Source organism: Lynx canadensis, chromosome D1, assembly GCF_007474595.2.
Source record: "Lynx canadensis isolate LIC74 chromosome D1, mLynCan4.pri.v2, whole genome shotgun sequence".
Lineage (NCBI taxonomy): Eukaryota > Metazoa > Chordata > Mammalia > Carnivora > Felidae > Lynx > Lynx canadensis.
In genome coordinates, this window is record NC_044312.2 from 48,731,491 (window position 1) to 48,748,865 (window position 17,375).

Below are 17,375 nucleotides of genomic sequence, written 5' to 3' on the forward strand. Positions count from 1 at the left end.
ATGGGCAAAGTGGATGGGCAAAAAATGTGGCATTAATGACTTCAAAGTTGCAACTAGGAGTTTTGGCTTCTTTACCACCTGGTCACTATCATTTTCTTTTTTTTTAAACCTTTTTGTTGCTGTTGTTGTATGGCTGACATATAAAAAGCTTTACATACTTACTGTATACAGGTCCATGAATTTGGGTGTTAATTATATACCCAAGAAACCATCATCATTATCAAGGCCATAAATATATTCACCATTTCTCAAAGCTTTTTTTCACTCCTACTATTATTCTTTTGTGCTCGTATGTGGTGAGAACAATTAATGTAAGATCTACCCTCTTGGTAAATTTTAAGTATGGAATACATTATTGTTTAGCAGTAGCCACTATACTGTACAGTAGAACTACTATTTTTATTCTTGAGACATTCTGCATTTTTTGGTTTGCTGGTTGTTAGATGTTTTTTGTTTTGTTTCGTTTTGTTTTATTCTTGTTTTTGTTTTTGCCTTTAATGTAAAAGTTATTTTTCATGATGTTATATCTTCTGAACCAGAAAAGTATTTTCGAGGTATAAGACCTAACAACTTCTCTCAAGAATATGAACTTTATTGTTTATTGACTCATGAATAAAATAAGCCACGATATCCATCTTTTATACAGCACTAACTTTGAGAAATGGAGAGAACAGTTTCATTCTAAATTAATGACTCATTAATGACACATTTGACCTTAGACCCATTATTCTGTAAGAGTTTGGTTGTAGACAACTCTTTCGGTATTTCTTCAGCTGCTGCTATGATAATATCATGCTAGATGCTGTGTGCTGATTTCCTGAAGTTCTGTTTAAATGTCTAGCTTTACTTTAAAATCCTTAAAAAACAAAAAATCCCTCAAAGTCTAAATAATTCTGACAAAGGATTTTCCAGGCACCATGCTATTTTTCCATTACCATTTTCTTGATATTCATCATACATGTAATGATTTCAAAAATAGCTGAGACATAATCTTTAACTATTTTGAGTTTTAAAGCATATTTTTTTTTAAAAAAATGAACTTTCAACAATAATAGGCCTCTCCTCTCTTATGTAAGGAAAACATAATTAGTACTTCCAAGGCAACTGCAAAACAGAATCTAGAAGTGAAAGAAAATGATTCATTTTATAATATTCTGAAAGAAAAATAATGCTGAGGAAAAGAATAAAAAAAAATCCCAGAAGTGCTCCCAAAGGACCAATTATCTTGCTTCAACCCAAAAATATTTATTAATGCTCTCCTTCTGTCAATCCTTTCCACCACCTTTTCTCTTTATTACCCACATTCGTATCATCTTTACCTTTGTCCTTTTCCACTCCCCTCCCCCAAAGGAAGTACAAATAATTTGGATTCCATGATTTACCAGCTGTACCACACTCTGTATATTTTTCTTTTTTTTTTTTTAATTTTTTTTTTCAACGTTTATTTATTTTTGGGACAGAGAGAGACAGAGCATGAACGGGGGAGGGGCAGAGAGAGAGAGGGAGACACAGAACCGGAAACAGGCTCCAGGCTCTGGGCCATCAGCCCAGAGCCCGATGCGGGGCTCGAACTCACGGACCGTGAGATCGTGACCTGGCTGAAGTCGGACGCTTAACCGACTGCGCCACCCAGGCGCCCCATATTTTTCTATAAATAGATATTCTTTGTAAAGCAATTTGCACCACTCCCTCCTCTCACTTCTTAGGAAAACTTCCCCTGTATGTTATTCATTCATAGTTCTGTAAGCAAACTGGTCTAAAGTGAAATTCCATGAATTCCCTCATACCATCAATGGTGGGTACTTTTTTCCCCCTTAAGTACTTCATATATGTCATAATTGAAAAGTGTTTGTCTTAGATGTTATCTTATTCCAACTCATTTGATACATCAGAAGCTACAAAATGGAGATGCGAAGTAGTCCCTCACCTCTGCTAGAACAGATGAAGAGTTGAGAACTTAATGCTTTTTGGAAGCTATCCATTAAATACCAGCCATCATTAGATTTTGTTTTCTTAAAATTATATCAAAATACATTTCTCTGTGCATTTCTTGTTTTATTCATAGCTCTGTCCCTTGGAGACAGAAAGGTAAAGACGAATTCCTCTTCTGTATTTGTTTGAAAAGTTAGGTCTTGCCACTTCTCCCTCACTCAGTCTTTTAAGATGCTTTACACAGTTTCTCTCACTTTGCACTAAATTTTACCACATATCCATTTATCTTCAATAAATAGATTACCCTTTTACAAAACTTTTAATTCCTCAGAATGTTATCGCCCCACTTTGAAAACCACAGACAATATTGTAGCATCTGACCTTTGTTTTTTAATTATTTTTTTAATGTTCATTTATTTTTGTGAGAGAGACAGACTGTAAGCGGGGGAGAGGCAGAAAGAGGGAGACACAGAACCAGAAGGAGGCTTCAGGCTCTGAGCTATCAGCCCAGAGCTTGACATGGGGTTTGAACCCAGGAATCACAAGATCATGACCTGAGCCAAAGTTGATCTCCTGAGCCACCCAGGTGTCCCTGTCGCGTCTGACCTTTACATTTATTCTACTATAAAGAAAAAATTACCCTGCTTATCACCTTTGCAATAAGACTTTTAGTGTTTCAAGTAAGATGACTTTTTATTTTTTGAGTGCAAGTGAGGGAGAGGCAGAGAGAAGAGAGGGAGAAAGAGAAGTGGAACTCACCCAAAGTGGGCCTTGAGCTCACCTGAAGGGGAGCCCAAACTCACAAACTGTGAGATCATGACCTGAGCCAAAGCCACATGCTTAACTGACTGAGCCACCCAAGCACCCAAGTAAAATGACTTTTTTTAATGTCAGGCCTCTGATGTTTCATGGGACACCCGGAATGGTGTATGTTCCCTTTATCAAAATAATATATTTTTTTAAATTCCCTTGCTGCTTGGCCCTTATTATCATTCACTAGATTTTGTTTTTTATTTTGTTAAATGACAATGACATCTGATTTTTACTGATTGTACCTGTAGTTTAGTGTTGTAATTGTAGACTAAATAGATTAGCTGTTGGCCTTTATTTCTTGGAACGGATGGTTAGAGATTAACAGTATTGATAATTTTTAAATTCATTCACATATTTATGCACACTGGTTTTTATTAAGCTCTATCAATATGATGCATAGGGCCACATTTATTACAGAAATGTGATCATCTTCATTGTTTTTCTACACGATACCAGAAACTTCGAATCCAGGGTCATCTGACTCTTCTTTACAGGTATAACGTGAGCTGTTAATTGTCAAAACCCTCATCACACAGTGATTGAAACTTTATATATAGTCTTAGTCGCTTGTTTCCATAACCTTTGCTTGACATACAAAGAAAAAAAAGTTGTCAGTCAGAGAACTTTTACTTTATTTGCAGAGAATAAGTCTATGTTTTCTTTCCTTAAAGGGAAGCTGTAGACAAGGCGAAAGTAACAGAGGCACTGAAGTCAAGTGGAAAGACAGTGGACTCAGAGACAGGATAATTGACTTCAAGTCCCAGGCAGCTAGAATTAACTGACCCAATTGACCTTGGACAAGTCACGTACATCTTTGCGCTTCTGTTTTGGCCTCTATACCATGGCAGCAGTGCCTTGGATCATTGTTTCCTAATGTCTTTTAAATATCGATCTCATTACCATGTCCCACAAAAAGGATCAGTGGTCATATAAGTTTGGGGAATTCTACAACCTGTATCTCACCTCTCTTACATATTCTCAATGAACTTAAGTACATTGAAAGGTTGGTGAAGTCCTATAGTCAAGGAACTAACTTCACTTGAACACTATAATTTTCCAACCTATTTTATTAGGGAACCCTTTTCTTAAAATGAAGTTCATGGAACACTTAGAACTAGTAGTGTTCAATAGAGTACACTCTGGATGTGCTGTGTGTGAGCACATCTTATTCTTATTTCAAAATTAATATCCTATGTAAGGACATTGAGTGAATTTAGAGAATGTGAGTGGAAACAATACAATTTTCTGAACGATTTAATTATTCTTTTTGGTGATTCACAAAATCACCTAGTTTCACCCAAATATTAATAAGAAAATCATCTTGAAGACAATGCAAATATGTAGAATTTTTATTTATTTATTTTTTTAGAGAGAGAGATCACTAATGGAGATGGGCAGAGAGAGAGAGAGAGAGAGAGAGAGAGAGAGAGAATCCCAAGCAGGGTCCATGCTCAGTTCAGAGTCTGAGGTAGGGCTTAATCCCATGATCCTAGGATCATTACCTGAGCAGAACTCAAGATTTGGGCGCTCACTCAACGAACTGAGCCACCCAGATGCTGCAATATGTAGAAATTTCTGAATAATGAACAGGATTTTAAAACACTTTCATTTGTAAGATGAACCTTAGATAAGAACAAAGACCTGTAACAGTCTCTCCATGTGGCTCTTTCCTGCCACCGGCACACGAAAGAGCCTTTCACCTGCAGCACCCACACAGCCCTCTCTCTAACACCTAAGAGATGGATAGGGCAGTCATTTCTGTTATTCTTATTTTCCAGAAGAGAAATTTGGAGCTCAGAAATGACAATGGGATTCCCAATATGACATAACTAATAAATTGGGAAATCAGATTCAGACCTAGATTTCAATGTCCCAAAGCCACATTCCTTCCAAAAGTTTAGTCAGCCCTTCTGGCTTTTAATCTTGCTTTCATATTTGAATCTCATGCTAAGATCACTATGGAGGCCCAGGCCTCAGTCAACCCTGCATAATCAATCAGAATCTCCGAGGTAGGCGCTGTACTTCATTTTACTTTATTTTTTTAAGTTTTCCCTGTGATTCCAGGGTATAGCCAGGTTAAGTACCACAGTCCTTCCTTGATCCTCTTCACATTCTAGCCTGCTCTGCTGCTGTTCCAGTGCTTCTCCCGAGGGTGACTTTGGTGGTAACACTCATTCTGTCAAGCTGGTAGGTACAGCATCATTTAGAATTTTCCAACAATGGACTAAAAGGCATTTAGAAATAGTTTACACTTCAAATTTTGTCCTCTGCAGTTAGGGTACTTTCTGAAACACCAGGAGAAACAATCTGGAGAATTATTTCTTGGACTGTGTTCTAACTTTTCTCAAATGTAATAAAGTAACAATTCACTGCAAATGTAGTGACCTATTTTACGTAAGTATTAAAGCCATTATACTATTTTTTATTTATTTTGCTTATATTTGGTTTAATAACTGTTTATAGAATTTGCTCTCTAGGTAACATATATTGGTACCTACTATAGAGCAATAGTTTTAAAATTATTTTAATAGCACATTCCATCAGTAAAACACAAAAAGTTGCCTCTAATATATGTATATTTCTCTACTTTAAATTGCACACATATATCACACTGCTAATACATGATGCACATTTTAAAATGTACATAAAAATAGAAAGATGAAAATCAGTGTGATAAATATTAATAGAAGTTCAGATACTTCTTCATGTATCCAGTGGGTTGCCTTGGGGTTCATATCATACTGTTCATTTTGGTGATTACTGCTGTAGAGGAAGCTGGAGTCAGTCAAAACATCATTGTTGCTTGTTCTGTCTATATACGGAATAAAAAGTTAAGAAATGCATCAACAATTATGGAGGAGGAAGAAATTAACACTGCTGGAGCTTGTGTCCCTTATAATGTGATGTGACCCAGTGTTCACATTCTGTACCGGCTTTCATCCTTATGTCTCATACCTGCCACAGAGTGAGTGTCCCATAAATATGTGCTGTTTGTTGAATGACCTTCTTTTCTTACCCTTTCCTCTCTGACTCAATATGAATGTTTCATTCTTCCTATAAAATAGGCAATTGTGATAGCTCTTCCTTTCGAATACCACATTGTTATTTTTAACTTAGCTAATTGTTTCAACATTTATTAAGTGCCCATTATTTATAGTGCATCAGTTGGGGAGTACAAAGACAAAAACACTCTAATTAGAGAGATGGGGGATAAGCAAAATCTGTGAAGGAGAGTGGGAGATACAGGCTTCCATTATGGAGTGAATAAGTTAGGGGAATAAAAGGTATACCATAGAGAATATAGTCAATGATAGTGTAATTGTGTTGCAGTAAGTGTGTTGCATGGTGACAGATGGTAGCTACACTTGTGGTGAGCAAAGCATAGTGTAGAAACCTGTTGAATCACTATGTTGTACACCTGAAACTGCTGTCACATTGTGTAACAAATAATAATAAGAAGAAGAACAAGCTAATCATTGCCCTTGAGAAGATTAGTCTTAAGCAGGGAAGAGGCATTGCAAAAGTAAGCGTTGTAGAAGGTAGGGGGTGATGATTTTCACACAAGGAGCCCTGCACACGAAGAAACTGTTTTCAGCAGCAGGGTTAGCAAAAGCACTGTGTATGATTGTGATGTTTGGTGATTGTATACTGCTTTATCTTACACAGTGTATTTTCCCAATCATAGTATCCCTTCTTTCTCCAAAATGCAAGTAAATCAACAAATGAATTAGTATTATCCCCATTTTGCATATAAGAAAATGAAGGCTCAATAAATATGTTAACTGACCAAAATTCACGCATCTAGGGATTAAAACTAGATGTTATGCTACATTTAAAATTCACTCTCATTATGCCAAATTACCTTCATTTCTAGAAACCTCTAGGTTTAAAATATGGCTATTCTTAAATTAAGTCATTTCAATTCACTGGGCATGAGAAACCAACTTCCTTCTTTTCTATTCCAATTTGTTTTAACACTCATGAGATCTTGTTATGTGTGCTTCATAATGAAACCACTGTACTTTGTTTCTGTTCTTATTTGAAGCTTTTTTTGTTGTTCACTGAAAATATAGAGTTAATTCGGGGCGCCTGGGTGGCTCAGTAGGTTAAGAGTTCGACTTCAGCTCAGGGCATGATCTCGCAGTTAATGAGTTTGAGCCCCACATCAGGCTCTGTGCCGGCAGCTTGGAGCCTGGAGCCTTCTCTCTCTCTGCCCCTCCCCTACTCACACTCTGTCTATTTCTCAAAAATAAAATAAAAACATAAATAAATAAATAAATATAGAGTTAATTTGATTCGAACCAAAACTAATGCATGATCTTACTGAAAAGATGAAAAAGTAAGAAAATATTTTCCAAAGATAGCTATTATTGTTTCCTATTTATTCATAGTACTATTTTTAAAATAAATTTTATTATAGCAGTGAATTGCAATGTACTACAGAGATTTTAGTCTTTATGCATATTTATTTTCATATTGTTGACATTAGCACATTAGATTAGTCTCCTTTTTAAATTTAGTTTTTATCTTTTTAATTTTATTAAGTTGTTTTTATTTTAATTCCAGTATAGTTAACATACAGCATTGGTTTCAGATGTACAATATTGTGATTCAACAATTCAATCCATTACTCATTGCTCCTTGCAATGTCTCTCTTATCTAATGACCAGCAATTTTGTCCCCTTTTTCAAAAGTGAACTTTGGAGTTTGTGATTTTTTTTTTACAGTGTTTCTAGAGTTCTGACATTTCCTTGTACTTTGTTTATGATAATGTGTGGATCCACCTCCTACTTCCTCCTAGGAACACCATGCTGGTATTCCTGAATAAATATGGAAAAGTCAGCATCTCACCGTCTGTACATTGCCCATTCCTCTTTGTGACCCCTCTCCTGCCCCACACCTCCTACCTTTGTACCATCACATACCTATGTTTGATTCCTGCAACACTGACCATGCTCTCTTGCAAGTTTTTTGTCACCTCTTTCTTTAGCTAGTTTGCCCTCCTTTTTTCTCTGCATCGTGGTCATATTGAGTCCTCCCTTTTCTTTTAGAGGAAGTGAGTCCTCTCACCTCCAGCCTCTCTGCTTGGTCTCAGTCCTTGTCCTGTTGCATACATACAGCCAGGCTGTACACATGTCCCTTTCTGTCTAGTGTACCCACAGAAACACTGCATTCAAATGCACATATTTTTTTTTCTGAAATCAGGCCAGTTGTTCAGTGTTCACCATTATAAGCAGATACTTGATGCAAAAGAAAAAAAGAAAAAAGACAATAAAAAACAATGACAGGAGCAACTAGCCAATCAGTATAATGTCCCTTCTCTGAGTACAATCAGCTCCAGCTGTAGGCCCTTTATCTTGAGAGTTCATAGGATAATGCACACACATAATTAACCCAAATAAACCCACTTTCATGAAAAACATTTTGAAGACTTCAGCACAAAAGAGCACTTTTTGGTCCAGATCCTGTACTATTCTGAATTTTTAAAAAGACCGCACAGAGGCCTCATCAACAGTCCCCTAATTAAACTCATCAGTTCACAGATGTTTACAGGAAAATGCTCAGCAAAAATTTCAACCAAGAGTTCCTGTTTCCTGAGAAGAGAGATGTATGATGACAATAGTAATAGTAATAGAAATAATAGCTAACATTAATAAGCATTTTAATGTTCCTACCATTTTACATAGGTCAATACATTTAAATAAATAACCCTTTGAGGCAACAGTTATGATCATACCTATTTTATAGATGTCAAAAACTAAGGCTAATAAGGTTAAGTAACTTGTCCAAAGTCACACAGCCGGTAAAATCCAGGACCAGGACTCAGATCCTGGTCTGCATGACTCAAATGCATATGCTCTTAACCACTGTGTTCTGTTGCCAGGATCATACCACCTGTTCCATGACTAAAATCTGTGTAAATGTTCCAACTCTTTATAGTCACCAAATAGTGAGTCTAAAATCCCACTATTGTAAACCACTATTATCCCCACTTCTCACCTCCACCCTTTGCTCAACTTCTACCTTCTGGCGTAAAGACTACTCTGGTAGTCTAAGAGTCTACATGCAAAGTCATTCTCAGTAAACATGCTTGAAGTTTGAACTGTGTCTTACTAGAATATGAGATTCTAGGTAGCTGGGGACCTTATCTATCTGGGAGAGTAATAGCAATGAATGGTTAAAAGCCTGGCCTCTGGATCCAAACTCCTTGGCTTTTAATCTGCTTCTACCACTATCTACCATGATCTAATTGGTCATTAGATCAATGGCTTTGGCCCAAGTTTCTTAACCTCTTGGATACATGCTTTTTTAATCTGTAAAATGAAAAGAAATTATAATAGCTACCACACAGGTTCTTGTGAGGTTTGATTGTATTCATATGTGTAAATAATTTGGAATAGTGCCTCATGTTTAATACAGAGTATATAAGTGCTATGATTAGGATTTTCATTCTTAATATTCATTACTACATCTCTAATGTGTAGAACCATGACTGACATATTATAGGTATGCATTTGACCAATGGATGAAAAAGGGATAGACAAGTAGAAATACAAAAGGATTTAAGAGACTGTCATTTGTCGAGAAGAGAACTATAGGAACCAGTGAAAAAGCTTATAGCTTAATGGAGAATTCATGGTTAGTATTCATACACATCAATCAAGTTCAGTTCCCTCCAGTCCTGGGGTCCCTGATGGGCTACACCATCAAGAATTTATTGGCATATAGAATTTACAACAACATGGATAGAACTAGAGGCTAAGTGATATAACCAGTCAGAGAAAGACAAATGTCATATGATTTTACTCATATGAGGAATTTAAGATACAAAACAGATGAAACAAGGGAAGGGAAGTGAAAATAATATAAAAACAGAGAGGGAGATAAACCAGAAAAGACTCTTAAATATAGAGAACAAACTGAAGGTTGCTGGAGGGGTGTTGGTTGGAGGGATTGGCTAAATGGGGAAGGGGCATTAAGGACAACCCTTGTTGGGATGAGCACTGAGTGTTATATGTAAATGATGAATCACTAAATTGTATTCCCGAAATCGTTATTACACTACATGTTAACTACCTTGGATTTAAATTTAAAAAAAAAAAAGAATTGGCACATTTAATTTATATGACAACATAAGGCAAAAAGAAAACAAATGCAATATTGCAAGGCATTCTATGACTAACATGCTAATTAAATAGTACAGAGAATATGTAAGGGATCCAATCTAATGTTCTTTGGCATTTTTATTTTAATCTGCATCATTTCAGCAGAAATTAACTAATCTCTTGATTAAAAAATAGTAGCCAAATAAGATATTTAAATACTAGGTATTTAAAATATTTCATAAATATTTTTACACCATTTAAGAGAAGTGCTGCAGAGATCCACTGTAATGAATGTTATGTTAATATAATATTATATAATGTAATGAAACTATATGAATATTACAGTTTGGTCCAACAATTCCACTTGTATGATTTATCCTGAATAAATCATCAATGTTGTGCACAAAAATAGAAAAAAAAGTTTTACTGCAACATTATTTATGGTAGAAAAAGATTAGAAGCAAACTGAACATGTTTTAGTAAGATTGGTTAAAGCATTATGTTACCGCTATACAACACAATGCTGTATAGAAACAAAGTCATGTTGTGGAAGTACATCTATAATATGGACCAATGGTCAGTCTATATTTAAAAAGCAGGTCCCAAAACAATATGTACAATATGGTCACAATTATTTAAAGAAACATACCCCAAATAAGGAGACTTTGGTTAATGGTTACTTTTTTTTTTTTAGTTCAATAAGTATGTATTACTTTTGTAATTGGAAAAACTATAGCATAAGAAGAGAGACATTTGACTCCTCTTTTCTTTTCTCTATATATAGTATTCTTATTTCCATTATGATACGTTCCTTTCTCATAGAAAAAGACAGAAGCAACTTCGTTGTTTTTTTTTTTTTGACATCAACAAATGTACCTTATCTGCTTTGGCTAATGCCACTAATCCATCTTTTCTATCAAAGTTTAATGTAGGTACTGTCTTATAATGATTGCAATTTAATCTTTAAATAAGGTCATAACTCTACGTATCTTTTTGCCTAACTATTTCTTTTCACCTGTATAGGTTTGACTCTACTATTGAATATTATTTTCCTTTCAGGTGAACAACTACAGTTTAGAAGAAGTGACTCATGAAGAGGCGGTAGCAATATTGAAGAACACATCTGATGTCGTTTATCTAAAAGTTGGCAAACCCACCACCATTTATATGACTGATCCTTATGGTCCACCTGACATTACTCACTGTAAGCACCACACTCACTGTCACCTTTGCCAAGTTTATAAAATTAAAATTCTGCAAAACTTGGCAAATTCCTCTGCTTGCATCTTCACTCTTGTTTAGCTTGTGGAAATAGTTCTGAGGGATGCTGTGTTTTACTCCCTGGGTTGCCTTATAAGGCCTTAATTAGTGTTTTGAAGGTAGGACTCCCTAGTGGGTTAGGAAGCCCACCATTTAAGAAAGGCTTATGGTATATGTGGTGGACAGTGTGATAACAATAGGAACAACACATTTTTAAAGGTTATTTCTCAAGGCCCTAAAGCATGATAGCTCTCAGGCGATAGCATTCCCCCTTCCTAGTTGAAATCTATAAAGTAGCAAAGCAGGAAAGAGAGACTGGCAAAATAGACACGAGATAGCACTGTGCTCCTTCCTGGGGAGAGGCTCTTGCACTTGAATGGTGGAATTATGACCCTCTGTCAACATCATCATGGCTCTTACCTTTACCTGAATATATTACATTGGCAGGGAAGCCAGGGAAAACTCTTAGTCACTCTGGCAGTAGAGATGGATTGTGGGTGGGGTTTTTTAGGGCAACAACTCACTATGAGATGCTGTGTTGAATCCTAATAAAGTCCACTGCTACATAAGCCCCAAGTTGTCTTCACTTCTTAATATGTCAGTTAGAACCTTATCTAAGGTGCTGTCTTTGGAGACTAGATTTAGAAGCAATTTATTTTTTTGATGTGAGTCTAAGAAACGGTTTTATCAACATCAGTAAGCTTGCTCATTCTGAAATGTTGAGAAACCAGTCGTGAGATTTGGAAACACAGAATATCTTCAGGACCTGACATTAATTAGTACTATGGTCTTAGCAACTCATTTAACCTCTCTTAGATTTATATGTTTCTCTTGAGAGAAATTTAAAGGCTGAATAATTTTGTTACCTGCGCATTATGTTAGCTGTTGCTTTTCTTAACAATGATTCGAAAATGACTTACCCCCCAAATATGTCTTTTTCTCAAGCATGCAGTAAACTGAGATCAGCCTTACCTTAGGATATGAAAGAATTTTAACTTTCAAAGGTTTTCAAACTGGATGAATTTAGAAAACTCAGCCTTGAGACTCTGAGCTGCTTCATGAAGGGAATGTAAGGTCAATGTGAAAGAGGTGAAAGCGATAAAACAAAACTTTGCTATTCAATTTAAAAAAAATAAATATATTGAGTAACTTTAATAGTGTAAGACACCTTGCAATGTAATATGTGGGATACAAAGGAGATGCAATCATGGCCTTCATTGGAAGGATGGCTAATTCAAACATATGAAGAGTAGAAATATTTGGCAATATAAGAGGGATGTACATGCCATATGAATGGTAAAAATAAAGGACTTTCTGTCTTTGGAAGGATCATAAAATGCTTTATGCAAAGGGTGGCATTTAAATTGTATCTTAAAGAATGGATTAAATTTCAAAATCAGAGATGTGTTGGGAGACAGAAATTGTGGATTACTGATAAAAGTACATATGTTGTAAAAACTAGCCTTTGTTTGAGAACTGTAGGATATGTGTAAGTGGGATATTAAAGTGGATCAATCTTGTAAGACTGACAAAAGCAAGCATTTATATTTAATACAATAGTGGCAATGGAGAGTACTTAAACATTATCAGAGCTGTGTTTCTAAATGTATAAAATGGATTTCTAGAGAGGAATGGGAGGCAAAAGACCCATCCAGAAGGGGTTTTCAGTCATTCAGAAGGGAAATGAATTACTGTGGAGGAATAGAAAATAAAGGCCAGAGTTCTTGGCTTTTCTGGGAAGGGAGCACAGCATATCTGAGAATTAAGGTCTTATGCAAGAACTTCCTCCGAGGAGCCTTCTAGATTTGATGATTGGGTATTAATTATGTGAAAAGAATGCTCTGCAATTAGAAAGCTAACATTTTTATTTCAATAGAAAATTAATCATCCTTATGAAAATGTGTGTTCTGGCTCTCTCCTCCAATTCTTCTCTTCACCTAAAATTATATGAACTGGTTTTATAGAAATGAATGTTATTACATCTTTCCAGTCTTAAAGGTCACCATGGGCTTGTGCATATTAAATGCAAACAAACAGTAACTCCTCCCTCTTGGGAGACAAGAAAATCCTCTGCATGTAGCAAAATTTTCCTATTTTTAGCAGAACTGTAGCATGACACATTGAATCACCCACATAACAGGTTTTTTCTCTTTTATTTTTTTTCACCCCTTAGCTTATTCTCCACCGATGGAAAACCATCTACTTTCTGGCAACAATGGAACTTTAGAATATAAAACTTCCCTGCCGCCCATCTCTCCAGGAAGGTACTCACCGATTCCAAAGCACATGCTTGTTGAAGATGATTATACCAGGTCAGATATGCTTATTGGTTAATTGGGTTTGTGATCATTACCAGAAAGAAAACTGCATTTGCCTAACATGTCAGCCATAGCTTTGGGGGCTAAGTAAATTTTCTGAGCACTATTCAACCGTATTATAGACTTGTCTCCAGTGGAAATGTGCAAATTCTTGTAAACATTTGACATTGTCCTCCAATTGGAATCAAAATTACTAGTTCTTTGTAAGAATTAGTTATATACACTTATTCATCACTTTGCAATTTATTAACATTCTCACACATGATGTCATTTCAGCTTGACAGCCATTTTGTAAGATAAGTATTGTTACTTGAGAAAAGGTATTGTTGCAGTTCAAAAAAAAAAAAGGAAACTTGGTCTTTTAACTCTAAATTCCATGTTTTTGATGCCACTGGATACTCACATTTCAGTGGAATTGGAAAGAGGGTCAACCTTTCCTTTAGTGCAATAGCCACACATAGAAAGAAAAGGAGCAAAGTCACCCGCAAGTCCCTAAAGCATAGGAGCTCTCAGAGCTATCAGCAATGCTGTTAGGCATTGCTAATGCCATGGGATAAAACTAAGTTTAGGCAGCATGCCTCTGAAAAAGTTGGGTGTGACAGTTCACAGAGTAGACCAACTTGGTTGATTTAATTGTCGTCTTTAAGTATTCAATAAATATTAGATAATTAATAGGTCACCAAATGAATAAGTGGGTAAATAGTAATAAATGTACATTTTTTTATCTTTAAATGTTTTTATTCCAAAGTAATATATGCTCATTGCATTTGGTAAATGCAAAAATGTTCAAGAAAAAAACTCTCTCCCAAATTCCTGCCACAGCAACCATCTTGAGGTTCCCAATGTAACATCCTGGCCTGAACCTTTCATACCTTCTGCACATTCATAAAAACCTATACAAATTCAGAGTCAGATATAGATGGGGCTTGACATTGTTTTTATAAAGTAAATTCATATTTTAGAAATTGCTCTGCAACTTGCTTTTCTCACTGAATAATACTTTTACCCAAAATGAGATTACATATAAATATGTACACACTTTTTTTCTGAAAGTATTTGTGTATAAAAAGGACAGAGATGGACCCTTTTGGTTTAATATCCTGCCTGTCTAATGAAGCCATTTATCAGCCTTTAAAAAAACAGAGACTTCCTGCTGCTTAACTTTCCTCACCGGTACCCGTGCATGCTTGGATTTTTTCATTCCTTTGCTATTTCTTTTTAAATGATTAAGCATTTTCCATTTATTTTGCAATTTCAGGTTTGCTGAAGTAGCTTGTTACATCTTTAGCCAAGGAATGGAATGTTTAGATGATGCAAATGTGCATCTGTGGTATAAATCAAATATAAACTTCTTCCTATGCTGAAACATCTAATCTCTGTGCTCTTAATTAAAATGAGGGCTGCAGCAAAGATAATCCTCATGGCTCTCTAAAGAATTGTGTAAATATAGGCACCTTTATTCACCAGAGCAATGATCTATTTGCTTTCATTCTATCACTAATATTTGATATGATTTTAATTTGAAAATGTCGTTTTATCTTGCGAGGCCCCATACGGAATTAAAATTGATTAAATCCCCTTCATAATCCAGGCCCTTTGCTAGCTGTTTTACATATGCTACTCATTTAATTCTCCCCAAAACACAGAGAGAAGGTCTTTCACCCTCATTTTATAGATGTAGAAGTTGTGGTTTAAAGATGTTAAAGAACTTCCTTATATAGTCACACAGCTTTTAGGTAGAAAAACTGAGTGCCCTGCCAGCTACAAAATCCTGACCAGGAAGAAATATTTTAATTTCCTCCTTATTTTGAAAATGAAAACCAATTTGAATAAAACCGTTCACCATAGAAACATGTAGCTCTAAAGGATCCCAAGAGTTTCGGTAAGTTCTAAAGGCAACTAGATCAGAGTTGAGACCCATATCTACCACTGTTGAACTATGTGACTGCCAGAAAATTATTCAACCACTGAAAGCCTGTATCTTCATCTGTATAATGGGAATAGTAATCAAATTTTTCTCAACAGACTGTGGTAATGATTTAATCACTTAATGCATGCAAAGAACTTATAACAGGGCCTGACACATCATGAATATTAAATGAATATTGTCTATTTACAGTAACTCTACTTGTTACAATTCTTACCCTACCTAACATGCTGCATGGAATGTTTTTACTGATGGCATCATAGGAATAGAGTCCACCTCTTCCTATAGTGTTATGCCTCAGTATTGTAGTTCTTGTCCCATCTCTTCCTTTATTCCTTGGCAGGACAATCTCACTAATAACTCTGCATAGAATCATCCAAATGACTGGTGCCTGGCAAACTTGTGAAGTAAATTATATCAGTTTACACACACACATGCACATATAACCCTCCTCCACTCTCCCCATTGCTTTGACCTCTCACAAGGGCCTGTGCTAGAGACACTACCATGGATCTCAGAGGTATTTGCTCAAAGGCAAATTCATTGCCTTGTTCATAAATATTTATTGGATACTTCCTACCAGACAGTAGGCACTATACTAGGAATGCAAAATTGAGTAAAAAACAGCATCTCCAAGAAATCTCAAATTGTTACAAAAATAGAGGTAAACCAGTGGATCCCTCAATGCCTATTCCCTGATTATGCAGACCCTCTTTGTGAAAGTGCCCATAAAGCCTAATTTATTATTTTTTATTTAAATTCTGAGATTATGTGTGTTGGTATCAAAATGTCATATTTTTTGTGGTAGTAAATGGCAGATATTACTTTACCATTTCCTTACTTAGAAAACGAAATGTGCACAACCTTGTATCAGTTCTCATTTTTTAAAAGAAAAAGGTCTGTAAAATGTCAAAGTGTGGGAACTACTAACTATAACAAACAAAACTAGAGCATTAGGAAGTGCTTTGGTGCTGCCCTAGCAGAGTTTACTAACACCACAGGCTTTACTTAGTAAAGATTTGTAAATGAATTTGAGGTTTATATGAATGCCCAAGGAAAAGCCGATGGAATCAAAGAAAGTTTTCAAGAGGAGATAAGTTTGAGTTTGAGTTTGAGTTTGAAAAAACTATGTAGGCCTTGATTGGAAAACCAAGGGATCAGTGAGGGTATCCATGGCAGGGGTAGTACATGCAGATTCATAGAAGAATGTGAAATAGAATAAAATAAAGCAACTGTTAGAGCTTGAAAAAGAAGACTCAGAAAAGAGTATCGTTCCTACCTTTAAGTTGTCTTTCAATCCCTACCCTTTCTGTTGTACGCAACCTCCTTGTAAAACTTAAAATACATAAGGTAGTAAAAACGAAAAGATCACTACCATGTACTGTTAACACAAAATCCTTTAATATGTACTATTGCCCTTATTTACATTATATTCTTTTTCTTCATTTTTATAAATAACAAAAATGCTCAAGGAGTTTAAGTCATTGCCTCATTTCATAAAGCAAGCAAATAGCAGAATCAGAATTTGAATTCAGGTCTGTCTGTGTTCCAATGCCTCAGCCTCAGACCCCACATCCCATCCTATGCATTCAGTTTCCATGGAGAAATGTTAAAGAAGATTGGGCTTGTGTCAGGAGACTGGTTTCTGGTCCCGTTCCTACCAACTAAACACCTAGATGACTCTGAACATTTAATCTCTTTGAGTCTTGATTTTCTCATCTATAAATTTAGGGGGAAAAGGTACGTTCCTAATGGACTTGTGATAATATGTGTGAAAGTTGTCATTTTTAAAGGACTAGATAAATTTATTATGATCCTAAGGTGTTATGGTAGCTTATATTTGAGGCCTACATTGAATTTTCCTAAAATAGAAATCAATTCCTAGAATTGATCTCTAATGATGGGACTTAAGCTAATAGGGAAACATTTCTTTGAAGTTTTTGGTTGCAAATGTGTGATTATTATCATCATCAATAATAGTCATCAAATTGTCAGCTTTTTATTCCATATGCTTGTGAT

At 35.6% G+C, this 17,375-nt stretch overlaps 1 protein-coding gene across 1 annotated transcript in view; it reads left to right on the plus strand.

Annotated features, from left to right (window-relative positions):
- The window catches only part of DLG2 (discs large MAGUK scaffold protein 2), a 780,826-nt gene that overhangs the window by 287,605 nt on the left and 475,846 nt on the right, over nt 1–17,375 (plus strand). Inside the window, exons 8-9 of the mRNA XM_032595102.1 lie at nt 10,911–11,055; nt 13,285–13,423. Of these exons, the coding sequence (XP_032450993.1) occupies nt 10,911–11,055; nt 13,285–13,423 (284 nt within the window). The remainder of the gene's footprint in view (nt 1–10,910; nt 11,056–13,284; nt 13,424–17,375) is intronic.